This window comes from Atractosteus spatula, chromosome 6 (assembly GCF_055471065.1).
Source record: "Atractosteus spatula isolate fAtrSpa1 chromosome 6, fAtrSpa1.hap1, whole genome shotgun sequence".
In the NCBI taxonomy this organism is placed as follows: Eukaryota; Metazoa; Chordata; class Actinopteri; order Semionotiformes; family Lepisosteidae; genus Atractosteus; species Atractosteus spatula.
In genome coordinates this window covers 11,777,294-11,796,622 of record NC_142711.1, presented here as the reverse complement: position 1 = coordinate 11,796,622, position 19,329 = coordinate 11,777,294, and the positions used below count along the sequence as shown (strand labels likewise).

General features: G+C 34.8%; 1 protein-coding gene across 1 annotated transcript in view; it reads left to right on the top strand.

Moving 5' to 3' along the window:
- The window catches only part of LOC148831827 (lipoxygenase homology domain-containing protein 1-like), a 60,406-nt gene extending 43,524 nt beyond the window's left edge, over window positions 1-16,882 (top strand). The window contains exons 23-32 of the mRNA XM_088919084.1: window positions 274-333; window positions 1,689-1,855; window positions 2,590-2,812; window positions 5,712-5,866; window positions 7,301-7,376; window positions 8,290-8,368; window positions 10,443-10,731; window positions 11,326-11,404; window positions 13,164-13,239; window positions 16,093-16,882. Of these exons, the coding sequence (XP_088775210.1) occupies window positions 274-333; window positions 1,689-1,855; window positions 2,590-2,812; window positions 5,712-5,866; window positions 7,301-7,376; window positions 8,290-8,368; window positions 10,443-10,731; window positions 11,326-11,404; window positions 13,164-13,239; window positions 16,093-16,156 (1,268 nt within the window). The 3' untranslated portion in view covers window positions 16,157-16,882. The remainder of the gene's footprint in view (window positions 1-273; window positions 334-1,688; window positions 1,856-2,589; window positions 2,813-5,711; window positions 5,867-7,300; window positions 7,377-8,289; window positions 8,369-10,442; window positions 10,732-11,325; window positions 11,405-13,163; window positions 13,240-16,092) is intronic.
- Window positions 16,883-19,329: the final 2,447 nt, after the last annotated feature.

The window sequence follows — 19,329 nt, the reverse complement described above, 5'->3', positions numbered from 1 at the left end:
CTCTAGTTGCCTATTAATTGACCAATTAATTTACTAAACTGATCAAACCCCATGTGTTCAAAGCCTTAACAATCTGATGATTTAAGAGTGACCAGCTGGTATTCGAAGGACCACAAAATATTTTTATTTTTTTCCATCTCAAGCAAACAGCATTTTAATATAGGTTTTTTGGCTAGATTTCAGTGTAAAAGTATTTGACAACTGTTAATGTTCCATTCAGAACATTAATTCAGAAGTCTAAACTGTTTTGTACAATACTTTTTTTTAAAACAGACTTTCAAGTGAACACCATTATGCCACTAACTGGTCTTGGTGAAAAGGAAATGAAATCAGGTATGTATTGAAAGGGGTTATATTTACATTTCTTATCATTTCTGCTAGTTAAATTTGTTTTGCTTTAAAAACATCCCTGTAATGTGAATGAAACCACTTATTTTCCAGCACATTTTGACATTTTTGGATTGCCTTCATCTGGATAAGTAGTTCTTCCACCTTGATTATGCTCTATTATATCATACAAAATCAGTATTTCTGTTTTCAAAAACATGACATACAGGAGGTTTAGCAATGAATAGAAAAGTAAAGTAATATTCAGGGATTTACAGGAAACATTCAATGCTTAATCTCTTGTAATTATTGCTGAGGAGAAAGGGACATGCCATAACTGAGAATTCCATTCATCTCTTTAGGTATTCAGTCAAGATCAGCACCATTTTCATTTGTAATTTGAAGACGTAATTCAGTTATGGGTTTCTTTCATTTGTTGCTACTTTTTGAATAAAATAACCTTATTCCTTAACGTATAAAATGAAATGTTAAGACATACACATACACTGTATCTGAAGGATTGTAAAACACGGTGTGGAATTTGACTGGCTTTACTCTGTATTGAGCTTGTATCTCCCACCCCCCATGTTTGTGTGGGTGTTCTCACAACTGGCATTTGAGTTTGGTTTCCTTTGGTGTCTCAGAGTCACGTTGATTGCTCAGAATAGTTCCTTTCCCCTTGAACCTGTGATAGATTCCATCTAGGGAATGGAATATACAGTACATGTGCTCCCAGGCTTGCCTTTTGCCCTGTGCTTTCAGAATAGCATCCATCTTGCTGTAGCTATCCAGGAAAAGTGGCTTACTGATAATGTATGGATGAATAGTATTACCATTTCAAGTATTGAATTTAATATTGCGTATCATAGCTATGAACCACTATAATTATGATTAAACGGTTGTTAAAATATTATTGTTCTGAGTTCATGCAATTCCTTATTTTGTTTTCAGAGATGTCATGTTCTCTTCAACAGCTTGGGATCTTCTCTGACAATTGTTTTCACTTGATAGAGCATTCTGTGCTATCTCTCTCACATCCTTCTGATATACTGTATAACATTTTCAATAAGTTAACGTACAACTGAGGTGTGAAGCATATTAACAGCAACTGAAACAGAGCTAATAAATAAATTAACGTGCTTCCACAAGACCCTTACAAAGACTAACATACAGCATAAAACATACTGTATGTTTTATGCTGAGATGTGCTTACAAATTAGATCTTAACAGTTAGCCTTTGTCAAGAAGCAAATTACATTTTTATACAAACCAAAAATGCATGTCCATATTCTGCTCAATTTCTTGTAAACATTCATTCTATATTATCAAAAAAGTCATTGTAAACTTTTGTTTTCATGCAGATGGATTGTGGTGTGTTTATCCAATAACACCATTGGAAGAAAAGGCTGAAAGTCCATCCCTTTTTAGTTGTTTAGTAATGATATTGTATGGGTCAAAGGGAAAGTCAAAACCTCTTTCTTGGAAACCAAAGGAGTCTCATTCCATTGAAGATCCAACAGTTTATGAAGTGAGCATTTTTTTTCAATGTGTTAAATAATAGCTATAACCCACATTACATTAAACACCGTGTAGATCAATGCAAGTGCTTCTACTTTTTGGAATGTACTGTAGCTATTTTTACTATGTGAATGCTTTTCAGATGAAAAAAGCATGAACTAGACAGCTACTGTATGAGTACGAACTGATTTCAGATTTTCTTCCAGTGGTTTATGACATTAGTTAAAATGGACTAGGACACAAAATTAATAATCATTGTCTCTAGAATAACTAACACGTTTAAAGACAAAAAATGTTATTATGTGAGTGACTACCATTGTCTGCTAATTGTCTGAAAAGTTTCTTAACACTTTCTTTAACTAAATTTAAATATTTTAGTATAATTATAAAAATTCACAATTTTGCTAAAAGCACATTACCTTGAAAAGCATGCTCATGTGCTTATGTTCCAACTTTACTACTAAATGGTAAAGTTTTTCAACATCAATCCTGTTAATACTGTCAGAAGTAGCAATACCTTAATTTACATTATAATACTTTCAATGATTGGAAAAACTTTTTTTCCAATTTTTCATGCACAGCAACATTTCCTGCTAGTTTTCTGAAAGTTAACGTTTGAAGTCTGCATAACTAATGCTTTAGGCATAGTCTGTGATAAAAAAGAAGCTCAATAAACATGTCACTGAAATATAATTGAGAAAAAAAATCACTCTGAAAGTCATCCTCTTTAAAATATATTTTCAGATTGAACTTCAGGAAGACCTGGGTGAGATCTATAAAGTCCGTCTGGGGCTTAACAGTTCAACGAATAAGACAGCCCAGGTGTCTATCTACCCTTTCAGGATGCAGAATGCAGACACTCTGGACTCATTTATCTGTTGTGTAAATGAAACACTTCCCTTAAGTTCCAGTGGAGACAGATGGCTTGAAGTCCCAGTGGAGTGGCCATTAAAGCCATCCCTGCGTGGTAGGTGTTATTAATATTTTGTGACTGGGGTAACGCATCTTAATTCAAAAGGTAAGGTTAATTCATTTTCAATGTAAATGAGCATTACAGATACTTGTAATGCATTCTCTTGAAGATAATTATTTCAAATTCACTATCCTGCCAGTGTCAGTCTCAACGGAGTGCATTTACTGGCACCAAAAAAAAAAAATTCTACAACTAAACTCTTGGGGAAATAGTACCCAATTTCAAATCCAAATGGAGAGCTCTCGACCAGTAGGTGGCACTTTTTCTGTTGGTCCAGTCTTTCCAAAAAAATGCTCTGGTGACGTGACATTTTTGAAGGATGTACCAGCCTTCACATAAGATTAAACCAAGATCCTGACTGCTTGGTCATGAAATATCCCTGCCTCTGTTTGTAAGAGTTGTGGTGTTAAACCTATTTTCCTGGATAAATTCAGTTATGCTTTAATTCAGCTGTTGGAGAAATTACTTACTTCTCCGCCTTTACTGATGTGTAGTACAGCTGCAGACATGTCTATAGCACATCGCCCAGAAAATGCAGAGATGCACTGCATTGGGTGGTTCAGCCAGGAGTTTTACCTCAGTGGTGGCCCCTTATATGTTTAGATCTTTGGGATCCTTCAGGATGGAAAGTGCTATATAGATGCAAGGAATTATTGATTCTGCTTGGTTTCAAGCCACCTCATTTAAAATATTACAACAGTATATTCTTAGCAAATATTACCAAAATTAGATCTTTTCTCTCTTTATGTAGATTTGTTATAAAACAAAACTATTTATAGTTACATTTTACACAAAAAAACGCAGCTTCAAGATTACCATTAACTCTTGCATTGGCATCTCTGTATTGGCCACTAGTGAGAAATAAGATTAATTTGAAAATCCTTTTGCTTGCGTATTAAGTACTAGGCAGAATGGCACCAGAGTACTTTTCAGAATTGTCTGGTTATCAACCTCTGCATGCTTTTAGGTCAAATGATCATGGCCTTTTCTGTGTTCTTTACAGGCTTAGAAGGAAAGGACAAGTGGCATGTTTTGTTTGGTCTCTACAGTTATACAATAAATACAAATTTAATTTAAAAAAATGTCGGACATTTGTGTGTCTGCACAAGCTAAAAACAGGTAGAGAATCCAAAATGTACTATATAGGAAGTGGAGCTGCTAATGAATACAGTAGTTGCCAGTATTGTGTGCTTATGTGATATGCAGTATGTACTGTATATTACAGTATACATTTCTTGGTTAGAAAGAATTGGCATTGATGAGTGCATTTCAAACCACAATGAAAGTAAAATGTACACAGTAACGTGTAAAACCTTCAATTTACGTAATAAAATAGACAAAATTTCCAGGTATGCACTGCACCATATTGCCATCATTATCTGCAATTCAGAACGAGGCAACAAAATTTACAGTGAGGTGAAGTGTCCCTATTACTGTACATTGTAAACAGGCAGGCCTGTGAATACATCAATTTTAATCCAATAGAAATATTGCTCTTGACTTCAAGATGGTTTTGCTGACAAATACTACTTGTGAACTCTGCATGCAGATCACATTGGGACATTTCTGCACCTTTACTTATTCGCTCATACATAGTATTACATTAGTCATTTCGGTAACTAGTGAGCAGGAAGGGCTGGCTTAAGTCACAATTCTCACAAACTCAAACTCTCGCTCTCCACTGTGGTGAGACCAGTGGTTTGGGCACCACAGCAGCCAAGCTTTTCACAAAGTTCATGATTTTGTGCTTAATTCAGAATTTGTCAAATTTTGTGATACCGTCAATTCTTGTATTTTGTTACCGAGATTTAACAACCACTCTGAGAAGTTGGGGCTACAGTTCCCCTTTTAATTTGTATCTTCTGAGAATTTATTCATTTTGAGGAGTCTTGCTAATAAAATCTGGATATTAATGTTTCTCAGGTTATAATCCATCTGTAGTTTTCCTGTGTGCAAGATCTCCCTTGTTCTGATCAATCACATGTGTTGAAACACACCCATTTCTAAAAAGGATCTCAAGATCTTTCATCAGGTTTTTATCCATACAAAATAGCATGAGAGGACACCTAACAAGCAAAAGGATTACCACACAGATTTTGTTAACCTCCTCACTTCTTTCAGTACCACTGACATCTATATACATTGACTTGAATTTCCATCATGTGTACATTCAGACATTTGTTATAAGCACATTTAGTCATTTCAAATTGTGGTTAATGAAAGCAACATTTCATTTCACCCTCCTTATTTTAAATAAGATGCCTCTGATCATTTAAGAACCTTTTGTAAATGAGACCATTAGAATACCATTAGCAAGGTTTCAAGCCTCTTGTCAATGATGAAGACAAACAGGATGTGTTCCCATTTATTAGTGTCTGGGTGTAAATCCTATCTGAGACATCACATGGCTCTGTTATTTCCCCATTTTCTGTAAACACTGTCACTTAAACATGTAGTAATTAAATCAATCAATAAGAGAATTATATATTTAAATAAGAGAAATTGATGCAGCAGTGTTTACTAAGTTCGTAGTTGGGTGAGGCGAGACATGGCGTTCCACAGAAGCACTACAAAACTAAACATCATTGGTTGGAATTCCATAAATCATATGCCAGCTGGGTATTAAAACCTATGTACTGGAGAAATCCATTTGTCTATTATTCATTTCCTCAACTAATGGTAAATGAGGCCATTTTTCAGTTTGCATTTTCAGTCATGGTGTCATTCCCTTTCACATGTTTATTAAGGCCTTTGAAATGCTAAAAAATGTGCAACTCAGTGTTTTACATGGTGTTGCAGTTATTGGCTTGGGAACTCAGTTGCACACTGCTGTCAGGTCAAATGCTGTTATTTCAGTGAATAAAACAATATATATATTTTCTGTCTTTTGCAGTTGCTGTGTATCATACAACACTGTTCTCCAGTGACTTCTACAAGATCAGGCAGCCACCACAGGTTGCTCTCTGTGTGTATGGTGACCATGGAGACACAGGAGAGAGGCCTCTTCTCTGGCCTTTGCACACACAGGACCAGAAAGATGGCAAAAAGGTACATCGCAGTGGTGAAAAATGGTACCACTGGTCACGTCATGTTGCAGATGTTGCAGAATCCAGCTACTGCGCCTTTAATGAAAACATACATTTTATATTTTATCATTCATGGTCTGTTTATGTTCACATATGTGATTAGCAGAGTGTTTTCTTCCCCCCACCCGAATGCATGCCTGTCAGCTTTGGTTGGCTTCTCGACATTGTTCGCCTGGGGTTTATCCTCATAAAAAATACAGTGCAGCTCACCATCTCAATACGTATCCCTGAGTGGCTTTGGTCCATCTGTCTTTTACAGTGAGTTCTGGTTAGGTGAATGCAAGGATCTTTGTTTCATTTTGTGTACCAGCAATACATTGCCAACGAATCTTTCATGTGTTATCTAACTATTTCAGAAAACAAATCTTTCAAATTTGTAGCTGAAAGAGAGAAAATTATCTAAGTAAATATTTCACAATTTTCCTGTCCATTGAATCCATAATGTCTTGCCAGGACATTATCACATCATAGAAGGTGATATAATAATAATTTGCTTTCCCTACACCTTGGGTACTAACTCTGAGACATATGCTAAGAACAAGTTTCATGAATATGGCACATACTGTAGCAAGTGGAAAGCCACAGACAACAAAGATCCATGGACAACAGAAAAGTGAGCATTATGATGAATGAATGAAAAAAAACAAGTCTTAAAGGGTGTAACTAATGGAGTACCACAGGGGTCTATACTAGGGCCCCTGCTCTTTGTAATTCATATCAATTATTACATATTAGTACAGTTAGTAAACTAGTCAAGATTACAGATGATAGAAAATAGGAAGATCTGCAAATACTATAGAGGCAGAAAATGTAATTCAAACACAAGAACTGTAGATAAAATTCGAGACCATTAAAGTAAATTCAAGAAGAAATATTCAGGACTTAATTCATTAATTGTTTTAGACCAAGCAGATTCTAGACAACAGCAGGCATTTCTTTACACAAAGGATTATGGAAGAAGCTACCCAGCCATGTTATTGAGAACAATAGCCAGGCTGGATTAGATCCGTGGATTTCTACTAATTAACAAGGAGGCTATATGGGCAGAATGACCTCCTCTTATTTGTAACCTTTCTTATTTTAAATTACAATGCAATTGGAGGAGTAAGAATGAAAAGTTGCGAAAAGCCACTTATAGTTTTACCATATAAATTCTAATCCAAAAACTGAATTTGTATAAAATTATTTAATTGAAAAGTGGATTACCTTTATCTTTGTATTCTTCTGCTTTTTTCCTTTCTTTGCACATTGCTGTACTGCCTTTGTACAGTATTTCCATTGCGTAAGAGCACTTACTATTTGCTTTCCAGAATAGTCAATCAGTAGAAAGATAAGTATTTGAAGAGCAATTCTTATGCTCAGTTCATATTTTTGTATTTCAATTCATATTTTTAAGGCATTTACTTTTGAAATTGAAGCTGTGGAACTGGGTGACTTGAGCAAGATTGTGCTAACTGTGAGCAGTAAAATGAGTAAGTGTTTACATTTATGTTAGTTCAAAAACATCTTACAAATCTGATTAGCAGAAACCAAAAAGATAGTGTATAGGTTGCCTCTTAAAACAAAATCAAATAATACACTTCCTATAAAAGGAAAAGTAGCCTATCACAATTCTTCTGCTTTATTATAATATTATACTTAGATTAATGTAGATATGTGTAGCTGTCACCAATTACTAACTATCCTCAAAATATTAAGCAGATCTTTTATTGTTAAGAAAAAAGTCTAAAACCATATGAGTGAATGTCTGCTTGTTTTCTTGGACATTTTGTAAGCTTCCACTTTATGTATTACTCATTGTGTCCTGAAATGTAATCTAAAGGTATGACATCTATATTTCATGTATAAGCTTGCTGTGGGTGAAAATGCTAACTGGTTATTGAAAGAAACCTATTTGCTCTTTAAGTAAAGTGAATTTTGAGAGTACTGCTCAAAGACTGCAATCTATCCATTGTACATTGCTAAGATACCATGCAACTACAATGTGAAGGTGAAATTTTACATTTCAATATGTTATTTTAATAATGCATCATTTTTACATAATGTTTTTATAATGTCCGTTTCCCAAATCTGTAGTGTATGAAACATTTGAGAATGTGACCATGAACATTTTCACACAACAAAGTATGTGTATTGTAAAGGTTATTCCATGCTGACCTTTACTTGTTCCTTTGCAGCCTATGCATGCTGACGCAGCTACTTACTTGAACTATGTGTATTGTAATCAGTTTAACACCACACTAAATAAATTATTTCGCTGAACTGTATATTAAAAGCATAGGTACAGTAATATAAAATTAAACATCTGATAGCAGTTATCAAATTACAATTTAATTAGAACCGTTAAGCTTCCTTTAGTGGCTAATGGCTGCATGTTTTTTCTAGGTATTTCAGTGCATGTAGATGAAATACACCTAAGGGACAAAGCGGACAAAGAAAAACTCTATGTATTTAATGTGAATGAGTAAGTATCTTGTGGTGGACCTAATTTAGTTTGTGTCCATAGACAGGCTGCAGTCATAAAGAGACTATTTAATACAATGATGGTAAGTTTATTGTATTAAATGTAATGAATTCCAAAGTACAGGACACTACAATTTCAATTCTATTTCATACTTTATTGCCGTGTCAACAAAGTTGCTCTAGTGCAAGACTGCTAGTGGAGCCCAGATAAAAGTCAAAACACAACAAGTACAGTATGATACTTACACATACTGTACAACATATTGAGCTGCCTTAATGGCCTCTAGATAGGTACTGTTTTGGAACTGAACTAAATGTTCCAAAGAGAGAAGTTTAAAAAAAGTGCTGGAGAGATGGAAGGGGTCTGTGGACCCTACCAAGAACAGAACAAATGTGTTCATATCACTTAGGCAGACATCAAGACAAATACCACCAATGCCTGTAATATTTGTGTAAACAGGCATTTGGATCTTATACCAGGAAACCAGGAAACACCAAGAATAAAATGAAATTACTGAAAACGACAGAATGATTGATGAGAGTAATCACAAATGCAAGATGCAAGGTTTTCTACGTGTAGCAAAGCAATCCCATCTCACGCAGTGAAGGCTGGTTCACCAACAAACAAACACAGAGGTTCAACAGAGAACTAGTGACATGAAAAACAGGTGGTGGACCAAGGCAGTGGCAATTCAACAGAAATAAAAGAAATAAATGATATTTGTGGTTCCTTTACTGCCACAAAACTGTGGGTTTTAGACCCACATACGTATGGGCCAGTCCCCTTGCAACTTAAGAAAGGAGGAAAACTGCTAGGAAAGTGAGGCCATAAATGCCCTTTGGAAGGGCTACAGAATCACAATAGCCATGTGCACAATAACATTGCAAGTGCTTCGAATTTCCCTATTCTTGTTTCCTTTCTGATAACAATCATTGTAATTCACACTGTCAGAGTATGCTCCCTTTGATCACAAATATTAAAAGACTCAGTGTCTTAATGATACATGTATGACATTTTTGCTAATATTGTGTGAGATTACACAGATTAAGGGACATGTCTCCAGTGCATGTTTCCAACAAAATTATGTCTGACCTGTTTGCTTTTGGAGATATTGCTAATCCTTCTGTGTCGGCTAAAATGTCATGGAAATTGCTTATCTTCACAACAGGTGGTATCTACAGTATTTGGCAAGTTCTCAAAACAATTTGGGGATCAATATACGAAGAACAATTATTTCTGGAAGTTGGGACAACACTTAAATTACACAAAAGGATATATATTTTGTTAGTTGTAGGACTGCAGCTTTGATTTATTTCCTTTTAGAAACAAAAAAATATTGTACTTTTTTTTCATTTTTAGGCTTATACAAGAAAATATTTAAAGGTTATTTTCTGGGCTCACCAAAAGTGGTTTGAGCTTCTTATTTTTGGGTTTTTATATTTTGTTCATGGTGAGAGACATAATAATAAAAAAGTTCCTATGTAAAACGTAAGGCTTATGTTATATTAAACAATGCTATGCTGTTTAAGCAATAATGTTGCACATTGTTTCTAGTAGATACGGTATCTGTTCAATGTTTAATGCGATTCTTCACCTTTATGTGAGTTCAGTTCCTATTGGCACTTTTGGCTTTTTGAAAAGATTGAGCCAAATAATACTGTTAAGCACTTAATTTAAAAATAAAATGTTCAGATAAGTTAAAGTAATTGGAAAATCTTAATCTTAATCTTAATGGTTTTCTAAGGCAGGCGCCTAGTGGGTCTGTCCTGCGTATGTATCTTCCCGAGTCATCTTCACTTCTCCATGGTCATTTTTGTCTACTTTTTGTTGTTAAACTGCTTTTAAAGAGCTTTCTGTTAAACATGTAGGTGAAATGGCAAAGGTAGGATTTTTCATTAAAAAAAGATCCCAAGAAATGTGTCACATAACCATTGTAGCATGGTAGTAAATGAAAAACAAGCTCACATGAAATATTAAGAAGGTCCAATAAACGTAAAATACAGGTATGTCTGTTATATATTACAGTACTTGATTTACTGAAGTGCATTTTTGTGTTTCTCTTCTACAATTTTAGAGAATTTAATGTTGGCCCTGATCAAGAAACATCTGTGAAGGAAATTAAGCTTTCCAGTGTCACGAGCAAGGGACAGAGAAAAGTCACACCTGTTAAGGAAAGAGTAAACAGTCATGGAGATGACAAAGACGACGAGGCTGAATTCTTAGTCATTACCTTCACAGGAGATGTGGCAGGAGCAGGCACAAATGCACGCGTTCACATTGTTCTCTTTGGTAACCAAGGTTCCTCGGAGTCAATTCCTCTCTCGGCAACTGAGGAGAAATGGGATCCCTTTGAAAAAGGCCAGGTGAAGTCATTGAAATTCTAGTAATGTTGTTGGGCAACACACAGTATAACTGTCATTTAAAATGGAGGTCTTTCAAGATCAGTGGTGACACGAGAAATGTGAGTTAAAATAGGGTTGGAGCATAAAGCATGGTGGAAAGTCCTCTTTGATTGTACATTGTATTGTAAGTAAATATCTTTCAAGAATTGTTTTGCTTTTCAAAATGCACTCCAGAGTGACAGTATACAAGGCTGATTACTTATATTTTTAAGAACTAGATTAAGGAGACCTGCAACTGAGGAAAACAAAATATACCTTGTTGCCTTAAATGAATAATGACTAAAATACCAGTCTCTGTGGTTATCACAATGAAGATGCCACACAATACTTTGTAGAGTTCTAGACAAACCCCAGGTTCTGGTAATCTCCTGTTCTACTGTATGTGGCTTTTTTAGGATGGTACCACCTTCCTCATGCTCTTGGACAGGTTGTTGTCTTTCAAGCCAAGTGTACTCAGTCCAGCTTATGTCCTTAAATCTTCTTGTCTCTTTCTGAGAAGGAATACTTCTTTCAGGTTGTCTGAATCTCCAAAAGGTAATTTAGTCTTTTTCATAGGTTGACACATTCAAAGTTAAAACGAGATCAGTTGGAACGTTGCACAAAATTGAGATTGGTCACGATGGAAGAGGACTTGGTAAGTGTTCCATTACATTTGCTTAAACAGTTCTTTATTCATTTTCTCATACAATACCTCATGGCAAACCTTGGCTCTCACATTCCATACCAACACAATGAGAGAATTTTGGCTTGTTATGTTAATCATTCTTTCACTTTAAACAACCTATGTTGCAGTTATATTGAAATGACCTTAATGTGCCTCTTGCAGTATTATGTAGACAGTAAAGCTACACTATATAAATCATTAATCAACACTATATTGTGACAACAGAAAAAACCCCAGAGGTAGCTATTCAGTAAATGTAATAAGCCTTTGATTATTGCTATCATTCTTAGCAGTGGATCTGCCCTTTGGCACCAGACAGCAGATGTGGAACAACCCAGAAGCTCCAGCTTTTTGGTTTTTATATCATCAGCGGTCCAATTGTTTTTGTTGAAATTGTCAGGTGACTGGGGGTGGCAGGACATTTCCATTGCCTTCTGGGATGTAGAACCTCCATATTTTCTCCACCCACCGTTCTCTTGAACTAGAACAGCTTAATTCTGATATAATGGTGCACCTGCAGTTGTGTGAGGTACAAAAGATGATGGGCCCCTCTTTTAGGATTTTAGTTAAATAAAAAGCTTTCTTATATTATCCCAGGGAAAGTTTATTTCCTAATGAAAAATATTTGGATTTAATATAATAGAGGGCTAAACACTCTTAACAATTATTGTTTTACCCATTATATGTAGAAGACACATACTGTAATTAGTAATCTGTCTTAGACACTCTATACTCTGATATTTGCATTTGCTTACTCATCTTCCTCACAGGACACCTGGCTCTAATATTCAGGAATGAACAGAGTGTTCAAAATTAAATGCTGTACCTTTTCTGTACTGTATATAACTACAATGATATGGTGCCCACATCCTGCATCTTTACCTGGGGTTATCAAAAAGGCTTTTTTTTTCTTTATTTAGTATATGTTGACCTAGGTAGAAGTTACAGTATAAGTCTGTCATAGCTTATTATAAAAAAGCAAATGCTAACCAGGGCTTTTATATTGATATTTATAAATATTGATATATTGATCAAATCTATTCTTATACTGGCACTAAATAATACTAACATAAAATAAAGTACTTTGTAAAAATGTAAAAAAATGTATATTACAGTGCATTCATATTTTATAAGGAAAGCAAAATATTTTCTCTTCTTGTGCTGGCAAAAAAATGGTCTTCTCAATAACCTCAGTAATCTTTTCACCTTAACAACATCATAAAACCCTATACTCATAAGAGACATGTACCCAATACATACAATTTCAGTTCTCAGAGCACCTAGGCTGTGAAGGAATAATATCACAAGCGCAACACAGCAGAAATGGATTCAAGTGTGCTTCGTATTCCCAGTGGTGAGAACTACTGTAAATACAGGGGAGGGAATGGAGGTGGGACACAGGCCAGCTGGAGAAAGAAGAGTGCTAATGCAGTGTTGGGATGCACTGTTGCCTCATTTGAAGGTTTTGTAAGGAGAAACCTTTGTAGAACATAGACTTTTTCATACATTTCCTAGATTCCTTCTTGTCTCATGTTTATTATTTAGTGAATGCATTTAAAATATTTCAGTTTGACAGTATCTCCCTCCCCAGAAAAAACAATTGCTTTGAACATATCTGAGCTAGCATGATATGACCAGCAGCCCTATATAGAAATAATGCACATGTAATACAATGCTGACCCTTGTGTAATATGTACTGTCTAACTGAGATGTCCTCTTCTGCTGACAGAAAGCGGGTGGTTTCTGGAAAAAGTAGAGATCATACATCCACAATCAAATCTAAAGTTGGTTTTTCCATGTAATAGGTAGGAAAGTTTTTTTTTATTTATATATATTCTACTATTTAGATTTGAACAGCTGTATTTTACATTATCCTGCCTTAGGTTCTTGATGTGCATCCTAGGATTGTGTTCTGAGTAGATACTGTAATTTTGACAATTTTAAATCATTTTAAAAACATTAAGTTCCTGTCGTTGTTTTTTCATAATTACTTTTATAAAACCAATCATTTGTATTTGCAAGAAGTCACATATACATTATTGTATGTTTTGCAATTTTAAAACCATACAAAACCACTATGTGTCAACAGAAATCTGTGGCAGACCTTACCCTGAGCAAGGGCAGTGCTAAGGGTCTACTCACACAAAAACGCAAATTGGCAAGAAAAAGTGAAGTCCAGCAGGCTTTGTTGTAAACCTATTTCAGACAAAACTACAGAAAACCAGCTCTCAGAAATCATCCAACCACCACTATCAGTGTGCATGCCCTATAAATAACAAGGAACAGCTCAATGGTACCAAAATATGATCATGTGAAATTCTAATTGCTTTACCAATAAGTACATCAATAACCCCTGGTGTGGCTATTTACAACTAACTCAAACTCATAAGAGACATATGGCGTCCTCTAGTGGCAGATTTCCTGTAATTGCAGCCTCTTCTTCAACCTGGCACAAGAGTAATCTTGGAATAAATACTAAAGCAGAAATATTTGATGGAAAAATAAGATGAAAGCTATAAACATATGAAACAATATTTTTTAGCTTAAAATGAGAACATTTTGTAATAACAAAGACCACAGAATGTTCAGAATGTTCTATTTTGCTAAAAGTAACACCTACAGTAGAAGAGGTAATTAATTAAATGGACTGAGGTTGTGTTGCTGATCTTCAGACAGGACTTACAGTAAAGATAGGCAGTTGATAAAGGAATAAAATCATTCAGTATCATACAATACCCTCAGAAAGATGATATTGGTGAAGGGTTTGATTTTCATTAATGTACTAACCCTCAACATGCAGTTTGGATCTAAAGCTAAAATAATACATTATCATATGTTTAAATCCTTGCTGAAAAGTAATAATAAAACTTTTTGGAAGATTTCTTTTGGTAGGCAAGAGAGACGAAATGTCAGGTGAACTGTAGGTAAGACAGAACACATGTGAAGATGGAAACGTAGACAAAGAATTGCGGGGGTGGTGTTGAAGCCTGCTACCTGTAAATGAATGGCAAATTCAGAAAAAGGTTCATCTATGGCTGAATGCTAGTGCAATGTTAAATGTTAAACTTAAACCAAGTGTAAGGATCATTTGGGCTTCTGGTATCTTTCTGGCGCAGGAGTCTTCAAATCCCTGTGAAAGGATGCAGACAGAAAGGGCAATGCAATCGGGTTAAGGAGAAGTAATTAATTGGCAACAAGTAATTTGTTGCCAGTGTAAGCAGAGCACTTTCTGCAACAAAGGCAATAAATTAAATTGCTGGACAAGCATGATGCCCTGTGGGTGATCTTAAAATGGTCAGAGGAGCCAAGTACAGTACAGAGTATACAATGTGAGTTGTTGGACAAATTGGCTTTTGTTGCTTCAAAGGAGCCCTCCACTTACACTGGAGAAACAGGATGAACACCTTCAACTACTGTAGACTACAGTATGCCTTTCACCCTTTTTGTGCTTTTTCTCTCTTTTCTGTAGACACCTGAATAATGATCCACAGATTAAATGTTGTTTTTCTTCTTACTTTTCAGCATAACCACTACTCGTTCCTTTGCTCCTCATACACTGATATAGGTCTACATCTCCTATCTCTGGCTCTATGTCTGTGAATATCTTACAACGAGCACTTTTGTGGGCTATTGTGCATTTGAAGAGCAAGTAGTCAAAATTAACTGTGGGAATGAATGTTGAGTAGCTTGCACCATTTCACAATGCTTAAAACAACAGTTTCACTGGTCAAAGTTAGCAACATCATGCCAATGAGCTCTAATAAATGCAAAATAGCTGTCTGTGCCTGTTAACTTTGAAGTTAGCAGAGTAAGATGTCTGTTTAGACAGCTCTGTTTTCAGCTTTGTGAAATGGTGAAAGCTAATTAAGGGGGAACTGCAACGCTATTTTTATATTTCTGGCTTAGAAAGAATCGGCGCTGATGAGTGTGTTTCAAATCACGATGAAAGTAAAATGTACACAGTAACATTTCATTGTAAAACCTCCAATCTACATCTGAAAATGACAATATTTCCAGGTATGTGCAGTGCAATATTCTATGATTCAGAACGGAGCAACAAAACATCCGGTGACGTGTGTGGCCGTATTACATTGTAAACAAGCAGGCTTGTGAATACCTCTCTTTTAATCCAATAGAAATATTGCTCTTGACTTCAAGACAGTTATGCCAACAAATACTACTTGTTAACCCTGCATGCAGATCACGTTGGAACATTTCTGTGGTGAAATGTCAGCTGCACAACCTGTATTTATTCGCTCATACAACACATTAGTCATTACAGTGACTAGTGAGCAGGAAGGGAGGCATCATGTTACAATTGGTGGGAACTCTCACTCTCATACGTGGCGAGACCAGATGTTGTGACAACATGGGGACCATATGGTACTTTCACAAAGTTCAAGATTTTGTGCTTAACTCCAAATTTGTCAATTTTTTCTATATCATCAATGAATTTATTTTGTTATCGACATTTAATAGCCAGTCTGAGAAATTGGGACTGCAGTTCCCCTTTAACATTTACTCCAATACCTCTATGGACATATACTGTACTGTATATATCTGTGTATCATAGGTATAATATATCTATAAAACAAGTAAAGAATGTGATAGATTTTGTTGGCATTACATCTACAACTGGTTAATACTCTGTTTTACAGGTGGCTTTCAGCAAATGAAGGTGACAGGAAAACCACAGTACAGCTCCACTGTGAAGGTTTTTAACTTTTTAAATATAACAAGAAAAAATAAGTGTGGCTAGTAGACAGCATGAAAATGGTATGATACAGGACCCCATAATATGACAATCCTGGTAGGGAAGACTGATGTTATTATTCAATACTACAGGGACCGAGGACATGGCTTTTGAAGTTACTTTGCTGAAAAAGTTTTCTCTTATATTTTTAAACTGAAACCATTAATGATAATTGAAAACATTAACTATTAAAACTGTAGTAAAATTTATTTTCTACAGAAATGATACAGTTTGCAATATGGACTTTGAGTTGAATCGTTAATTTTTAAAAATAAAATAATCTCCTCTGTATGTCTAATTTTCTCACAGAAATTTCAATATTTATTATTAATTAAAAATCTCATAAAATATCATCACAACTAAAGACATATTTCCTTATCTTACAAATTACATTTGAAAATTAAGTTGTTCAACTTATCAAAAATTTAGCTAAAAAAAGAAAAGCTTGATGGGCTATTTTACACAGAGATGTTATTGACAGTTACAATCTAAAGGTGGTAAAAATGTGATATTGTAACAGTTCAGAACTTAAGAGTGCCAAATATCTGTGCAATATTAAATAGAAATGAATATCATTAATCATTGTGTGATTCCATACAATACAGTGAAAACTAGTACAATGATTTTGTCTTTGGAAGGTGTCTTATTGTAATAGCAACCCATGCTTCATGAATAAAACTATTTGAATAATTCAATTCATATGTGTAATGACACTTTTATAATATTAATTTAAATGAAAATATGGCCAGTGCACAACTGGAAAACGTGATATTCAGTGATTTAATTTTTCTAAGCTTTTTTTAAAATAAAGGAACCACAAAAGTAGTATCAACTGTAAGTAACAAGTGTATCCTTACATTCTCAATGGAGTTCTCCATGCTGCATATTGATTGAAGGCTTTGATAAAGTTCCTTCTAAAATATTAATTCTCAAATTTCAAGTAGTAGGCATTAAAGAAAATGCATTTTTTTTTGATTGAGAATCTCTTAATGGATAGACACCAGTAATATTAGGATAGGATATTAGGATATTAGAAAATATTAGGATACGAGGATTGGAAATTATTTAAGGAAATATATGGTATATCAGATATGGTATAGAGGTACTACCATAAAACAACACAATGTGATAATAATACCTAATTTAGTTTCTATATGGTTTGTTCAATTTAGATAATGCTACAGAAAAAAGAGATTGCATAAACTTACAGGTGTAGACTGATGGGTTAAAATATCTTAATCTTTGACCAAGGGGACCTGATTCAAGTATTCAAAAAGCACCCTATGACAAGTCAACACAACAAACTTTTTCAAAATCAACAGTGATTTTTTTTTTCATTTTAGAAATATGGCCTGAATGCAATCTCTATGTCAGATGCTGAGTGCTTGATTCGTGCATTTATAACATCAAGGCTTGATTTCTTCTTTTATACTAGATTCTGCTAGCATATTCCTACTCTCATATCTCTTAATTGGTTGCCTATAAAGTCACGTATTGAACATAAGATCTTGTTACTGACTTATAAAGCTCTGAATAATCTGGCCCCATCATCTATTTCTAAACTCCTTCATGTATACATTTTGTCACGTAAGCGAAATTATCGTACTAGTTCAGACTGACTTTGAAAACAAGATTTAAAACTTATTTTTATTCCAATAAAATGCTGGAAACCATCTGAGTCACTTATTCCAAGCTTCTGCTTAAACAGCAAGTGAGGCAAATGCCAAATCAACCTTGAATGTGACCTTCAATGTCAGAACACTTCCATAAGTAAAGTCTTATGTGATGATCCTTTTTGATTTCCAGCACAATATGAAGTACTGAAGTGTACAGTATGTGTCCACAGGTAAATAAAATTCATATTATCACATTGCCTCTGTCTTGTCTTTTCTGGGTTTATTGACTACAATGACAATCAAAAACTGTAGTTAATCTGACGTTTTTTCCAAATGATGTCTTATAATAGTAAGTGAAAATGTCTTCTATATTCTGTTGAAACTGTTTAGACAGCTTTAACTGTTTAGACAGTTTAGAGAAACTGGCTCAGTACCAGTTACTGTAAGTATCATGTGGAAGACCTTAAGATTTTAAGACGTATTGCCATAGCTCAGTGAATCTTTAATAACTGTTGTTACTATAGTAATACATTTCTTCTTCTGTTTTTATGTTTCTTAAAATCTATTTTTTGTATTGCAAACAAACTTTGCAATGCAGTATACTGTATTTCATTGTGCAACATCAAGTATTTCCATTTGAACAATTCAGACTTCTGAAAAAGTAAACAATTCCTTCTTATATGTGGTTCATTTGAACTTTTACATTAACATTACAGTATAAAATACATGATACAAATGCTACTAATTAAACTTGAGTGTTTCCCCCAAAACGTCTTTTGTGAAAAGCACAAAATGAAAAGTGTATCATGAACCAGAGGACACGTGAAATCTATGTGGCTTCTTTTAAGATACAGCTGGATTACCTTCTTGAAACAATTATTTTCTAAATACCAGTCTTAATTACTGTGTCTGTGCATGTGTGGAACAGGTCAGATGTTCTTGTTTTTAACCGTTCTTAATTCACTGCGATATCTACGACAGGACGTAAGCTTGACAACTTTCTCGAAGGCTCAAAATTAAAACACAACAATTTAGTCTCAAGGCACATTTAAACACGTAAACACTTTTAAAAAATAAAATGAAATTCCTCGCCACCGGCCACCCTCTATCTCTAGTGCAGCATCTGATCGGAACTGAGGGTGATGGTTTCAGTCTTTGCCGACAGCAGAAGACCTCTAAACGGACCTATGGATGTACAGTATATTAATTTACAATATATAGGTTAGTGTACAGTTTCTGCTTTTACTCCATAACTACTGAATAGTATTCTGTGAACAGCCGCTCGTGTTAGAATGGCTAGATACTGTAAATATTGCTGTGTTAGAGGCAAAACATGATAACTTAATTGCCTGGTATTATTTTGACTGCTTCACCTTAAGAAAAACCAGCTAGGTTTCGCCAGTGGCAGCCGCGTCAATGACTCGTCCTCTGCATTAGCATCGGTGTAAAACTAGTCTGAGAACTGTTAAATGTGAAACCAGATACATATTGATTTCCGTATTTTTAAAAATAATTCCCATTTTTAA